General features: G+C 44.2%; 2 protein-coding genes across 4 annotated transcripts in view; one reads left to right on the forward strand and one right to left on the reverse strand.

Moving 5' to 3' along the window:
* The first annotated feature begins 4,685 nt into the window (after positions 1–4,685).
* ckmb (creatine kinase, muscle b) lies at positions 4,686–9,440 on the forward strand. 2 transcript variants are annotated; one of them, XM_041046348.1, is made up of 9 exons: positions 4,686–4,841; positions 6,774–6,886; positions 7,119–7,215; positions 7,534–7,688; positions 7,803–7,935; positions 8,072–8,243; positions 8,346–8,469; positions 8,568–8,757; positions 8,845–9,440. In XM_041046348.1, the coding sequence occupies exons 2-9, from the start codon at positions 6,794–6,796 to the stop codon at positions 9,021–9,023; spliced, it is 1,143 nt and encodes a 380-aa protein (XP_040902282.1). In that variant the 5' UTR covers positions 4,686–4,841; positions 6,774–6,793; the 3' UTR covers positions 9,024–9,440. The 2 variants fall into 2 exon arrangements, with proteins under 2 accessions (XP_040902282.1, XP_040902281.1); XM_041046347.1 differs by having other exon boundaries at positions 7,534–7,935.
* Positions 9,441–9,612: 172 nt separating this feature from the next.
* Positions 9,613–15,555, reverse strand: part of mark4b (MAP/microtubule affinity-regulating kinase 4b) — a 37,520-nt gene continuing 31,577 nt past the window's right edge. Inside the window, exons 16-17 of one of the 2 annotated variants that reach the window (XM_041046345.1) lie at positions 14,177–14,221; positions 9,613–12,835 (exon numbers count right to left, since the gene is read on the reverse strand). In XM_041046345.1, coding sequence (XP_040902279.1) covers positions 12,502–12,835; positions 14,177–14,221 — 379 coding nt within the window. In that variant the 3' untranslated portion in view covers positions 9,613–12,501. The remainder of the gene's footprint in view (positions 12,836–14,176; positions 14,222–15,555) is intronic. The other variant, XM_041046346.1, reaches the window with a different exon arrangement.

A 15,555-nucleotide genomic window follows, 5' to 3' on the forward strand; every position in this document is an offset into this window, starting at 1 on the left:
GCATGTCTGCACTGTCCCCTCTCCGAGGACACATTAGCAGTACTGCCTATCATTACAGTGGCACCGCTGAAAATAACAGTACCATGACTGTGCATCCTCAGTTATTTATCTACATGCTCCTTTTTGAATTCACACCTAATACACTGAATATCATATTCTCATGAGGAAGGAGCATGAAACAACGATAGAAACTATATCTTTTCAATTAAGTCCTTCAGTTATATATATATGTGTGTGTGTGTGTGTGTGTGTGTTAGGTGAGAAGCTGCTAAGCAGAGAAAATTAGATCAATGCTGAGATGAGAGGGGTGGTGGGACCTCACACTGGCAACACAACTCTGCTGCTGGCACCCAGCAGAGAGCTGACAGCAGGAAGGAATGATGGTACAGGCTGCAGGCGCGTGTGTGTGTGTGTGTGTGTGTTTGTGCATAGACATGGACATGGATAAACACAAAAAGGAAAAAGAAGTGTGCAAGTGTGCGTGGTAGACATAACTGCATGGATATATAAGAATTATGCAACAGACACACACACACACACACGCGCGCACACACGCACGCACACACGCACACACACACGCACGCACGCATGCACACACACACACGCATACACGTTGAGGAGAACTCAGAGTTAAATGTTACAGCTGTCTTGGCCAGCATCCCATTGATGTAAAATTAGAAATGAATGACTTATAGAATGAAAGGGAACAATGACACACACACGCACGCACACACGCACACAGCCATGACGGCCATGTATGAATATCACGCTGTAGCCTGACATGCACCCCCACAAGCAGACAACAATAACTGTGATTGGTCCAATGGTAGCATGACGCTCAGTGGCCGGACAAGCACAGAAAATTCCCCGTCCCTCTGCCTCAGTCCACATCACCTCCCCTCACGTCTTCTCCCTGTTCTGTGTTGCAGTAATTTCAACTGTTGCTCAGCATTGATATAATGAAGGAATGAAACAGGAAGTTGTACACGTGTGAAGCTAAACAAGACATGACATATTACAGATAGTGTTTGTTAATCCAAGGTAAAATGTGTATTCTGACATCATGCATTACATCCCAGCTGTTAATTGCTCTGTCCATTATTCGGTCTTCCCTCTCAGCTGTCCTGCTGCTTTGGACAAGAACTATGAATTTTGTTTGGTCAAGTGACAGTGGATGAACAGATGAATGGACGGAGGGATGGAAGGAGAGACAGACAGACTGACAGCTGACTCGATGCAATTCAATACGGGAGAACTGGCATTGGAGATCGGAGGACCTGGTGAGGTGGCACTAAAGATAGAAATCCACGGTTCACCCCTGACACCCTCACACTCCCCCCTCACAAGTGTCTCAGGTAGCTTGTGTTTCATTGTAAGCTCACCACCGTCACCTTCGCAACTAACACACAAGAAACCATAGAAACTCAAAACTAGGTTCCATGAATAGGAAGAATTATTTGGACAAACCTTAGCTTCTCTCTTTAGAGGAGAGTCACCAGCGTCCTTCCTTCTGCAGGCACAACTCAGCCAGGGTGGACTTTTTCTAGACCAGAGATCTGACCGTGTGTTTTAACAACCTAAACCTAGAACATACAAGGGACATGTGATCATGAACAGCAGCCCTTTCATATAATAATAAGCAGTATGTACTTTTATCTACAAGCAAGCACAGAACCTGACATCTCATTGGCCCAGACGCCGCCCCTCCTCTGCATTCAGCCCTGCTCATGCCATTCCAGCACTTTTCCCTGTGTGTCAGACTTAACATGCACACATGTTAACAGAGTCATCTTACAAATGCCTGAGTTTATTTGTGGGTTCTTCCAACTGCTAACATGATTTTTCCTGCTCTGGCTCAGTCCAGGTCCAATCTGAGGAATCCAAAGAAGGCGTGAGCGTCCTAGATCCTGGCTGCGGCTTCCAGAGACCTGCAGTCTCTTTCAGATTAAACTGCCTTTGACTTGAGGAAGCATTTTCTTTATGTTTGGAGTTATGACATGTTTTTTTTTATCAGGTTTATTTTAAAACACATTGAGCTCAGGTCAGTTTGTTGTTACATCTTTAGGTTTCACATCAAACCACTTTTCCATCTTCTTTCACTCTCTCAGTCCAGGAAAGACGAAGACAAAATTAAGAGCTATAAGACGCTGTATGATGCAGATAGAAACATCACAAATGTGCGTCAGTGGCTGGGACTGCCAGTTGTTCCTGGCAACACCCATGTGTGAACGTGTGAATGCATGTAACCCTCGCCTGCTCCCTGAGGCCTTTACTGTGAATAAGAATCTGTAATTCAGACTGCACGCCAGCTCAAACCAGGTTTATATAATACTGTATTTAAGTGTCTCAGTGACTCCTGCCTTACTACTTCAAATGTTTTCTAGGAATCAGACGGGATAACTGATACAAACCAACAGTAAAACACAAACAACACAACACAAACCAGCAACCTGAAAAACGTGATACTAAAATGAAGTCACAGGCAGCAGCTTAGCGTTTAGATTAACATCTCTAAAGCTTCAAACTTCAGAAAGCTCTTGAATTCAGTATGTATATATGCTTTCTCACACACAGATTGCACATGCACACACACAAACAAACAAACCATTCTGCCTGACATGGATCAGAACTGTGTCTTTTCTAACAACATATTCTCACACAAACAGTGAGCCCACAGATTAACTCGACAGATTTTTTTTGCACGTTCTGTTCATGAGATTCAGATTCGAATCATTAAAAATTATTCACACAGTGTTCCTGGTTACATTACTGTCCTTGGTGCCTGTTTCCGCGGGGCAGCTGCAGGGTTCGGGGGCTGTTTGGCTCTGTGGTGGGTGAGTGGTATGGGTGTGTGCTGGGGAGGTGGTGGGAGGTGGGGGAGGACTGGGGGATACAGTGACAGTCTAAACTGGGATACTGGATCTGTGCCACAGTGGCATACGAGCTACAGAACTAACTGGTCTGAATGGGCAGAAGACGCACACAGCACATATCGCACGTCAGTCAGCGTGACCTTTTGTTGATGGGGGTTTGTGGTAAAGGATGTAGTAAAACGGTTTCTACACACTTTCATGCTGCTACAACTATTATCATGTTCATTGTCAATAATATCATGAAAATCTTTTTAAGACAAAGCTTAAATTTTTGCCATTTTACTTTAACACTCTGTGACTAGCTGTTGTGGTAATAAGTGGGTGGGCGTTTGTGTGCTCATTCATATGTGAGTGTGTTCACGGTGGGTGAGCAACATGCAACAACATGGAGAAAGACTAATTTGGACAGTCATGTCTGTGGATGGTCAGGCCACAGCTGTGAAACCGGAGCCCAAGAGTTGATTTAGAGCAAAGGAACTCGGACTCGGAGCTCGTGAACACAACAGTCACCTGCAGACGCTCAGGAAGGATACTGCTGAAGAGTACGCTACTGTGAACATTCAAAATCAGTCACAGTCTAAAATTTCTTTCTGTGTGGCACATAAATAAAAGACATCAGTTGTCTATTGGAACTTGATCTGAAAGTTCATTCAAAAACCAGCATGAGCTGTTATGAAACATGAAATCTGAAATCTACAGAACATGAAACGTGCGACCTCCAGTTCTCTGTTGTGTTTTGGGGAAACCTGGATCTTATGTGAAGCTGCTGTTTGCGTCACTGTGTCTCTCGGCTCCACCCCACAGCCTCTGCTCTGTCACATGATGTGTGTGTGATTTAATATCTGTCAGTGGGTAGATTACTGATGAGGGGTAATGGTGCTGGCACTCGTACAGTAAAAGCTCGACTGTCTGACTGTGAGCGCAACCGTCAGACTTGACTAACGACCTTTTACACTGGATACAAAGCACTAACATCACAGGACACACACACTCAAGTGTGTGCAGAGAAGCTCTTCACGTAAAAACACACTGACGTTTTGATACAGACACAAAAAGACACTGAAATTTACGTTTTCCTTCCTCTGACTTGTCACATATCCTGAGTTTGGACAGCCTGTCAATGTGCATCATTACATGACAGTTCACACACGGAGCAGCAACACATCCTAAACTCACGTATGCAGAAACCTCCGCTTAGCAAAGTGGTCGGTGAGAGGGCCACAGCGCAATGAAATACAACCTGTAATCCTGAATATTACTGTGATGTCATCTAAATCAAAGTGGTTATTTTAACTCCTAAATATGAGGACAGACAAAACTCCAGTTACTCTGCTTCATCGACTCACACGGGGACACTTATGAAACACGGAGCAGAGATTCAGTGCAGTGCGTGTGCACGGATGCACGCCTAGACTAAGTGCCTGTTAGAAACCTCGCCAAGTGCTTCTTTCATAAGATGTGGCCAAAAAGCTAGGACAGCAGGTGCTGGGGGAGGGGTGGGGTTTGTGAAAATTTGCATGTGATGTCATATTAACATGCTGAAGATACTGAACTCTTGTATTATATCTATACTATAACATTCCCTCCATCTTTTACATGACAAAGAGCCGTTGTCTACGTGTGAATTTCTTTTCACCACAGTACACTTACGACTGTGCTTCAGCCTCCTATCGAGCCGCTACGAGCAGGCGCGCAGTGAAAGGTTGGACCGGGTGTCTGCAGCTGTTGCCTTGTCTCTCGTCTCGAGTGTTGTGTGATGTTCGTTCTTGCCTTTTAGAAACTCACCCGGGCACAGAAAACCCCCTGTGACCAATCAAATGAGGGGACCCCAAGCCCAGTCAGCCAATAAGGGCAGAGGTCTGAGTATAAAGGCTCAGGTCCATCACCTGGCAGAGTTGGGCAATCCCTACATTTGGTGGACAGGATCTGATCCCGGGATCTGTTTCCTCTTTCTTTTCTCCTAAGCAGGTAAAAAAAAAAAGCAAAATAATGCTTTAGTCAGAATTTTTGATAAATCCATGGGAAAGATTGTGGTGATTTTTCCATTTAAGTATGGACTAAAACTTCTCCCTGACCAAACCTCCAGAAAACAAAACCGCTCTGAGAGGAGGAAACCTTTTTAAACAAATATCTGTCAGACAGATTCCTCCACTGCAAAACTCTGGAGCTATGAACTTTTTCTCTTCTGCCATTTTTGTAACGGATTTTTTCTGAAGCATTGTAAAATGTTTTCCTCATATGGAAACTACTAAAATCTACTTCATTTTTGTGCATGTTGAGTTTTTTTTTTGTTAAAGACTTTACGCACTTGGTTTCTTGGATGTGAGTAGAACTAGTCTGCTGATGTAAGGATCATTAAGTATATGGCAGTGGCACTGAAACAGTTGTGACCATCTATCAGCTGTTGCTGACGCTAGCAGGGCAGGCTTGAGGTGTGTCTTTGAATAGTTCAGGAGCTCTTGATTTGGTCATGGAACACGTGGGGCCATCTGTGAGGCACACATGCTTTGACCTTTCAGTGTACCAGGTGTCATCAGTCAACTTCAAACCCGAGCAACTGACGCAACTGAGTTTTGACCTCTGACAGAGAGAGAGGGAGGGAGAGAGGGAGGGAAGGAGGGAGGGAGGGAGAGAGAGAGAGAGAGAGAGAGAGATGAATTTGGAAACAGATTGAGAAAGATGGCGAGTAGTTGTAAATCTGTTCCTGATCCCACACGTCTACGATTCTGTGGCTGCAGCTCTGTTGATTCCAGCTTTGTATTCGGACAGTTGGGTTAAAGTAACTAGTGCTTAGGCACTGGATCATTAAATCATAAAATGTATGTAACAGAAAATGTGTGAATGTTTGAGTGAGAATATCCAAAAATAATTTAATACTTTGTCTATTTCCTCTTACAAGGAGTTTTCTCCTTTCATTTAAAACTTGAAGGATTAGAATAGAATAGAATAGAATAGAATAGACTTTATTGTCATTGCATAGCCATGTGCAGCAAAATCAGGGTGTTCTGACCAGTACAGTGTGCAAAAAGGAAAAGTATGAACAAAGTGCAGTATAAATCCTGCTTTTGCTTCTATTAAATGAAAAGCAAATAAAAGAAACACAACTATGCCTCAAAACAATGAGACGAGAGAAGTTATTTCTACAACAGCTATTAGCATTTTTTAGCAGTAGACATTTTTTTTATTTTCAGTCTTAAAACCTGATGTCATTCAAAAGTTTACTGCTTCTCTTACCAAAGTAACCCTGCAACCTTTAGCATTGCACAGTAGCTCGACCACTTAGTTAGTCTGAGGGTGAACAGAGTGAGAGTGGAGAGAAAACCATTCATCATAATGTTGTTGGAGCCTGTTGCTCCCCACAGAAATGGGAGGGGTGTATGACAAGGTGGGGGGGTGGGCAGTTACACTATTAATAGTCTTTACTGTGAAGGGGAGGTGGGGAGGGGCAGGTGGTGAGGCAGTCAGAGGCCAGAAGGAGTATGTAGACAGCACGGCTAACTCAGAGAAGAGGAAGAGAGACAGTGGAAAGAGAAAGAGAGACAGAAAGGTGCAGACAGAATGAGAAGGTGTCTCCTTTTCACCAGAAGACTCGTGGACAAGGCTCTTGAAAAACTTGGAGAAATGCCAGAAAAGAAATATGGTATTCATCAGGTCACTGCCTGGTGTTTCAGGTTCCTCTGTTACATTACTGCAAAAAAACATCGTGACACCTGATATATGCATTTTACAAAATACATCTTGTTGCTAGTAAATCTGTAAAATCCCTTTTTTTTGGTCTGCTTCTATAATATTCTTCTGACTGAATACTGCATGGTCCTGCATACAACTAAAATGACTCCACGAGTACTGCAGATTCTGAAAAACTACACCTCCTCCCCTCTTTTTGTTGTCTCCTCTCAGACGTAGTAAGAGTCGCAGCCATGGCGAAGAACTGCCACAACGACTACAAAATGAAGTTCTCCGTGGACGAGGAGTACCCCGATCTGTCCCTGCACAACAACCACATGGCCAAGGTAGAACTTCAGCTCAGCTTATTCTGACACTGTGCTTTATAGCAAGGCTGGAGACTTTTCTGTGGACAGTTCTAAACATACCTCAGGTGAAACAAGTCACTTGAAGCATGAATATTTTCATGCATGGTGCTTTTGGAGTAACGTTTTGCGAGGACTAAGATACTCTGCTGTCACGTGACAAAGTCATGTGACTGTATAATCACTCACCTGCACTGTGTGTCATCTGCTGTAGGTGCTGACAAAGGAGATCTATGGAAAGCTGAGGAGCAAGTCCACCCCCAGCGGCTTCACCCTGGATGACGTCATCCAGACCGGTGTTGACAACCCTGGTAAGAAAGAGCGAGTCATCAGCGCAGAGATTAACTCACACCAGCAAAGCTATAGCTTCAGTACACGTGAATTAACTGAAGCAAACACTATATCAATACGTTATGTTTAGGAATTTCCTCTACATCAAACTATGCTAGCATCTATTTGTACCTACAGTGTAACGTGACATGAGAGTTTTCCATTGTCCCCCGTTATCATATATGTCCAAGAGTTCCTGGTCCCAGAGTGGTACAGGAAAAAAAACACACTCACTGGACACATACATACAAACTAGCTGGAAAGACACCATCTTCCTCATCCTCCCTGTTGTTCCCAAGGTCACCCCTTCATCATGACCGTGGGCTGCGTTGCTGGTGATGAGGAGTCCTATGAGGTCTTCAAGGATCTGCTGGACCCCGTCATCTCCGACCGTCACGGTGGATACAAGCCCACCGACAAGCACAAGACCGACCTGAACTTCGAGAACCTGAAGGTGAGGAGAGAGGAGAGTTTAGATCAGTTTTTACAAAATTTCAGGGAAACAAGCGAGTTTAAAAACAGCCGTAACATGTCTGTCGTGTTTTCCTGTCCTGCCTTCTTCTCTCAGGGTGGTGATGACCTGGACCCCAACTATGTGCTGTCCAGCCGTGTTCGCACTGGCCGCAGCATCAAGGGATTCACCCTGCCCCCCCACAACAGCCGTGGAGAGCGCAGAGCCATTGAGAAGCTGTCCATTGAGGGTGAATGTCAAACTAATGACAATAATGCCAATTTGTTTTTACACAACAACAACAGAAATATTTGGAGATTGTAGGATGTAACTGTCAGAGACTGACTCCTTTCGTCTGTCCACCTTCTTTGGTTCTTCCCTCTCAGCCCTGTCCAGCCTGGAGGGTGAGTTCAAGGGAAAGTACTACCCCCTGGAAGGCATGACCGACGCTGAGCAGGAGCAGCTGATCGCCGATCACTTCCTGTTCGACAAGCCCGTGTCCCCCCTGCTGACCTGCGCTGGCATGGCCCGTGACTGGCCCGACGGCAGAGGCATCTGGTGAGAAGCACAGACACACAGAATGGAAATGAAACAGATCTGATTACAAATTATTGGCGTTGTCCTGAATGTAATAAACTGACCTGGATTTTCTTCCTAAAGGCACAACGACAACAAGACCTTCCTGGTCTGGGTGAACGAGGAGGATCACCTGCGTGTCATCTCCATGCAGAAGGGAGGCAACATGAAGGAGGTCTTCAGACGTTTCTGCGTTGGCCTGCAGAAGGTATCACACAAAAGCATCCATGCAGTCTTTCACATAAACGCAAAGTTATATTTGAATACTAATGTATTTTGTATTCCACTTTCCTCTCTGCCGGTCAGATTGAGGAGATCTTCAAGAAGCATAACCACGGCTTCATGTGGAACGAGCACCTGGGCTACATCCTGACCTGCCCCTCCAACCTGGGAACTGGCCTGCGTGGCGGCGTGCACGTCAAGCTGCCCAAGCTCAGCACACACGCCAAGTTTGAGGAGATCCTGACCAGGCTGCGTCTGCAGAAGCGTGGCACAGGTACTGGAATAAAAAAAAAAGTACATTTCTCCTCCTACTGCCGCTCTCCACAGTGGATTTATTCTCCTCCCGTTCTTCTCCCTCCAGGTGGTGTGGACACAGCCTCCGTGGGTGGTGTGTTCGACATCTCCAACGCTGACCGTCTGGGCTCCTCCGAGGTGGAGCAGGTCCAGCTGGTGGTTGACGGTGTCAAGCTGATGGTTGAGATGGAGAAGAAGCTGGAGAAGGGAGAGTCCATTGATGGCATGATCCCCGCCCAGAAGTAAAGTGGACAGACAACCAGTGACTGAATGACTGTCTGTGTTTGTTTTTTTTATTTTACAAAAAAAAAAAAAATGAACGGGTAGCCTTGTTGTGACGTTATCTTACTGGTTTTGGCCAACTGGCTACTTCCTGCTTACTTCTTTCTGTCAGGGAAACACTCCACTTTTCTCTCTGCTCCTTCCTTTCTTGCTTACTTCTGTTAACCTTACTCATCTTTTCCTGTCCCACTTTTTCTTTGGCTCCTCTTTCTAAGTTCCTGTCACTTTGATCATCTCTCGCCCCATCTTCTCTGTAACATCCTGGGATCAATCCATGCATAGTCTGGTCGTGGCTATGTATGTACACACCAAAAGAAATTTTTTTTTTTTGGTTGTAAAATATAACTGGACAATTAAACTACGCCCCATGTAACAATCAAACCTCCCACCTCATGTTTTCTTTATGGGAAACAAACACGTGGATATTTAGTAAGTACTCATAACAGATTGACAGTGATAGGTGCAGTTTTGCTTATATGAACCGATACAGTACATTTCAATAAGAGAAAAAGTAAACAACAGAAAAGTCAGTGATATCACAAAGAAACTGGCGGGACGCCACATTAAAGACATTAAATCTATCACTGAGAACAAAAACTGACAAAAAATATGAAAGAGGTTGAAAGTCTTTATTTCTGTGTCACACATTATTTCCTAGGAGACATGCAGGATTGCAGGTCGATCATTTCTGTAATTTCAGCCCATAAGTTAAGTTTTGTTGATAACAGCGACAGCTTCAAACACACTATACAACACAACTGTAGCCTTAAAGCGTGGCCCTAACTGTATCTATAGAACAGGTTCAGAGAGTGAGGCCCAGTTGTACACAAAAAAAAAAAACAAACAACTTGCAAAAAGTAGCCCTAAGTCACAGCTTCACATTTTCAGACAGTGATTGGACACGTGCTGCGGCTGAAATCTCCCATGGGACAGGTAAACACGAGGACCTTACAGCCGTAAGGGTCACAAATCTGCCGTAACATCCAACTTTTTCCGTTTGCGTATCGGTGTTTTGTTAGATGCTGCATACTTTGAAAGAACATGTTAGAACTGCTTGGCCTTAAAGAGTCACAATACGAGCACAACAACCTTTTGATTTTGGAGTCGTCAGTGTCGATGCAGCAGCACATGACGGATGTAGCACTTGGTGGACTCTGTGCGTTTTAGCTGAATCTTGGTTGGTTTGTTATGTGATGAGCAACAAATTGTGTTTCTAAAAACAAAACAAAAACTTAAGAACCAAATTCTTTAAAGCTCATTCAAAGTCACATTCTGGTCTTTAAACCGCTGCCTCATCACTGCACGCGCTTCAATTACACACCGGCCGGAAGAGGCAGCAGTCTGATTAGATAACAGTCGTACACCGCTTACAGCAATGATGGGATCTGATTGGTCAACAGTCGTAGACCTCTCATCAGTGTTGCAGCCTGATTGGTCGACAGAGGGAAACAATCTACAGTTTATATATCAAAAGTGTCGCTGGGGTTAAAAAACACAAAACAAATGCGACGTGTGGACGAAAGAAAACAGAAAGCAGTGAGTCGTGACTCCGGCTGGAACGTGAATGATGCCGTTGTTGTGAGGTGCATGTACACAGAGGAAAGGAAGGCGTTCAGTGTCAGTTATTCACTTCTGTTAAATATGTGAAACGATGTGATTTAAAAAAAAAACAAAAACAATTTAATAAAAGAAAAATACAGATTAATTAAAAACTCTGCCGGAACAGTACAATGTTATCAAAAATGAAAAAAATAAACCAAACAAGGAGCCCTATGAAATCTTCATCAATGCTTTTTCAAGTCTCAACTCTTGGCTTTGTGGCTGCATTGCACTACACCTGAGCAAAGAGATGGTGATGGCATCCCGACAGGTGAAACAGTAAAGTCATGTCAAAGTGCTACCAGAATAACTGCATGTCACTAAAACCCTGCGTTTTCTATAAACCAGCACGAGCTGCAGTGATCGCGTGTGGGGAAAATGAAGATGAAGAACAAACGTGAAGGTGCTGTTTAAAAAAAGAGAAAAGAAGAAAGTATTTTTCTTCCTGTTGGCTCAGGTTTTCATTGTTTTGTCTGCATCTGCCTCGTGGGAACGTGAGTGAAAATTAGTTTTTCTTTCTCTGTCACACTGTGTTAAGTTGTTACGTTGCCATCATGAAATTTGAGCAGTAATCAAACGTACCAGTTGTATCAGCTGATAAACTTTGATTTTTAAGTATTTGTGGCACAGATGAATGAAAACATTCGATATGTGCTGGAAAAAAAAGCAGATTAGCTAAATGATAATTTGACTTCATGTACTTGAGCTGATATTAATTAAATAAGATCTAATGTAAATAAACTCCACTGGCTGTGAGGAGACTTTATTTTATTTTTAGGTATGATGATGTAAGGTGGCTCTTTTTGCTTGCACACGTCCAGCTCCAGGTTAAAAACTCAGAAATCAAACACAAAGCCAATTTTCTCTTTGTGGAAAGGAAATTTGCTCGAAAGGTAGAAAGGAAGAAAACACTGATTGGTCGAAGCTGAGTATTTTGTAAGGAGGAGAGCCTGAGCTCAAACGATCGAGTTACTGAGTACAACATTTCACCACGGCTCAGGTATTATAGGCAGCTTTGCTTGTCTGTAAGCAGCTCACCTGCCAGGTACCAGTACAGTGTGGACAACTGGCAGAGAGGACAACATCACCGGAGACACCGGTGACAGGAAACATCAAAATCCCAACTGAGCAGTAAAACGGGCTTTGTCAGTGGATGGCCAGAGAGGCCATGGTGCTTCATTCAGTCTGTCACAAGTCTCTGCTTTTCTGCATGTCTCCGGAGGCCGGAGGTCAGAGGTCAGAGGTCAGACTGCGCCCTCACTCCTTCAATATGTGACGTCTGCTTCTGCCCATTTAAAAAGCATTAAAGAAAGAAAATAAACTTAATAAACAGAAAATAAAAACATTTCTTTAAATAGCAGCTCTTTAAAAAGGAATGATGACAAATATGGTACAATAGGAGGGACAATGTCAACAACAACAACTTATCAGTCTTCATCATTCTCAGCAACACCATCCTCATCATCATCAAATATGAAATTATCAAACACAAAATAACAGTCTGACTCCACGAGCTCACATAATATGGAGGTGGTGGTGTGTTTCAAGCAGGGGTTGTGGGTCAATGACAGCTCCAAGGTCAAGGGTCATCATAAGTCTGCCATCGGCAGACTTATGATGACCTATCTGTGTCTGTGCGTCCGTCTGTCTGGCTGTGATTGGTGGCATCAGAGGAAGAGGGTCTTTGGTGGAGGCGAGGCATCGCTAGCTGCATCAGATGAGATGGAGCACAGGGAGGAAGAGGAGGAGGCGATGATGTCTGCCTCGATGTTCCTCCTCCTCATCCCTCCTCATTCATCAACCTGTCCTGCCCATCATCACTCTCCCTCGCCTCCTGTCACCCTCAGAGCTCCAACTCCTTGGACACTTTGGTGGCGATGTCTCTAAAGGCTAGCGGTGCCCCCCACAGGCGCTTGAACCTCACACCGCTGCTCTGGCCCAGCCCGCTGGGCAGCTGGCAGACCTCGGCCTCGAAAGCCACCCGGGCACCAGCCGCTCCGTGGGTGCAGGACAGGAGGAAAGGCCCGGCCAGGTGGACCTGGCAGCCGCAGCCCTGCGCTGCCTCGCGCAGCGCTAGCACTACCTCGGCCGGGTCACGAGGGCTCCGCACCCTCACATCCCAGCCGCATCGGGGGGTCCGGGGCTCGGCCGCTTTCTGATGCCCAGATAGATGGCGACTGGAAGAAGGGAGAGGGGCGGCGAGGGGAGGGGGGAAAGGCGATGCAGGAAATGTATGAAGGTTTAAAGCAGCAGGTACAGAATGAGGTCGATACGGGATGTTTTCATAGGCGACAGGATTAAAGGTTGGGACAGCAAAAAAAAAAAAAAAAAAAAAAGGAGTTTAGATTTAAATGAGGGAGCGTGGACAAACAGATTTAAGGACAGAGGAGTGTGCGTTCATTTGTGTGAGATGGAGAATGAAGGCAAGTGAATGTATGCATGTTTGAGTGTGAATGTATTGATGTTAGGGAAAGGGGAGCAGAAGAAAAAGAATTAATACCACACAACGTTGGATTCTGACATTTTGCCACCTACGTCACAGACATGTTTTAATCCTTCTACTGTGGATATACGGCTAAAAGACCAATCACTGTTTTTAATGGATTGTTTTTTCTTGTAAGATTAACATTTTTATAGAATCACACACGTAAACAAACACATAACGAAAATTATTATTATTTCTTTCTTTTCTTAAACCGTACACCAAAGGATCGTCTACCACAGGGAGCCATGCTCATCATCTACGGCCACACCACAGTCTGCTAGCTAACGTTACCCTGGTGCTGCTGGTTTACCTGCCGTTTTTAATCTCAGACTGACACTGGGCTGGAGCCGCTGAGGCTGAGAGGAAGTACACAAGACTTTTAGTAACACACTGATGAGCTGAGACTGATCACCCTCAAATACAGTGTGAGACAGATGAAAACACAGGAGATCAATACCACTTCTATCATCTGGAGTTCGATGGTTTCAAAAAGATCAGAGTGAGAACACCTACAGCTGCAGTGTGAACACAGCATTTCTCCGTTTGCAATTTACATATACTGCTTAAACCTTGTATGACAGTATCTAAGTCTTTGCATACAGTATACAACATCTTTCTAAATGTTCCTTAGAGATTAATTAACACTGAGTTTTCTTCAGTCAGACTTTACTACAAGAACATTCTCATGAACAACACACAAAACGTAACACTAAACTAAAGGTTGTTAGTGTCTTTTAAGTACCATAAAAAACCAATGAACAAAAGATAAAGACAGACTGAGAGTAATCCCTTTAACGTACTATATACTAACAATGTTGATGCAGATCCCTCAGATTTGTTTTAAAAGAACAGAGAACAGGAATAATAGTAAGAGAGGCATCTGAGAAATGATCCTCTTGGCGCCCTCTGCTGGGCAAACTGCGCAGAGTAACAGTGACACTGCTTCTTAGCTTTTCATGTACCTGCCTGGCCGATTTACTGGCTGACACGTGATTGGTTGTCGAAGTTGAAAAGAACGTAAATGTTTACTCACCTTGTGACCGGAGATCTGCTGATTCTCTCAGGTTCGTCTGTGACCCTCAAGAATAAGACAAACGTATCTGTTAGGAATCAATTGGCCGATCATGTTTTCACAGTAACCCCCTGTAAACCCCCACACCCCCACCCCCACACCCCCTTCAGCTCTCCCTCCCCCACTGCCCGTTTTAATGCGACAATCATGTTTCACTCAATCCATGTCAAAAACTCCACCGGTTACAACACAGACACATGACGGCTCATCATCAGTAGCCTACACTCAGCACACCGGAGCACTGGATGGATGTGAAACAACACAATGTCAAAGTCACCACCAAAACAAAAGGAGAAGACAAAGCAGATACAATGTGCTGCAGCGGTGACCAGACGTGACTCACACAGACACAAATCTAATGCAGCTAAATGAATGAGCTGAAACAAAACACCTGCCTCCTCCTTCTGTCTGTGTGGACGTGGGCATAAAACCCGTAAAGCATCTGCGACTAACGGTTATGGTTTGTCTCCTCTGGTGTCCACTGCCTTCTGGGTTTGCTAAGTTTGGCTCTGCTTGTTTTACTTGCAGCATATAAAACTCCCACAGCACATTCACTCACTCATTCAACACAGACACCAACATCGCTAAGATTCCTCCCTGCTGTTCGTTTGGTTTTCGGTCATTTCTTTTTATCTCAGTCATGTGGGATCTTCCTGTTTTGTCCTTTCTTATTTGAAATCTCATATTTTATGCAAGTGTAGAATTTTGCATTTAAAATGTCACACTCATACAGAGTGTGTGAGCTCATGGCAGCTGTGAAACTTCAGAGTTCAGGGCGGATTATTGTGCTTCCCTTTAATGGCCACCAGGGGCTACTGTTGCTATTTACTGTGTCCACACTGAGGCCTCTTCTCTCCAACCTGGCAACCTGATATCTATTCCAGGAAGTGGGGGCAGCCTGAAGGATCTAACTGTGAGATCTCATTGATAGATTTTTTTTTTTTTTTTTACTGAAACCTACTCTAATACAACGCTGGCTCTCACTCAGGAGCCTGTTGCAGCGCAGTGGCTTTAATCTGATCTAAATACAAGTTAAGACCGTGTCTCAACTTTTTGACTGCGTCACCTCTGTGAACGTACAGGGAGAGATCCCTGCTAATCCACACAGATAATCACTGAGACATGCATCAGCATCTATGAACGAATGTTATCCAAATAAGTATCCAGCAAATATGTGGAGGCGAGTTTCTGTTGGATTAGGAACACGAAGCCCCATTCCAGCAACTCTGCTGGGTACATTTGACTCTTGATGCCATTTTGTTATTGAAAAAAATAAGTAGCTGTACAAATGTTTAAACATATAATATTGAATTTCTTCTTTTGTTGAAATCTTTTATCAA

This window comes from Toxotes jaculatrix, chromosome 9 (genome assembly GCF_017976425.1).
Source record: "Toxotes jaculatrix isolate fToxJac2 chromosome 9, fToxJac2.pri, whole genome shotgun sequence".
NCBI lineage: Eukaryota > Metazoa > Chordata > Actinopteri > Toxotidae > Toxotes > Toxotes jaculatrix.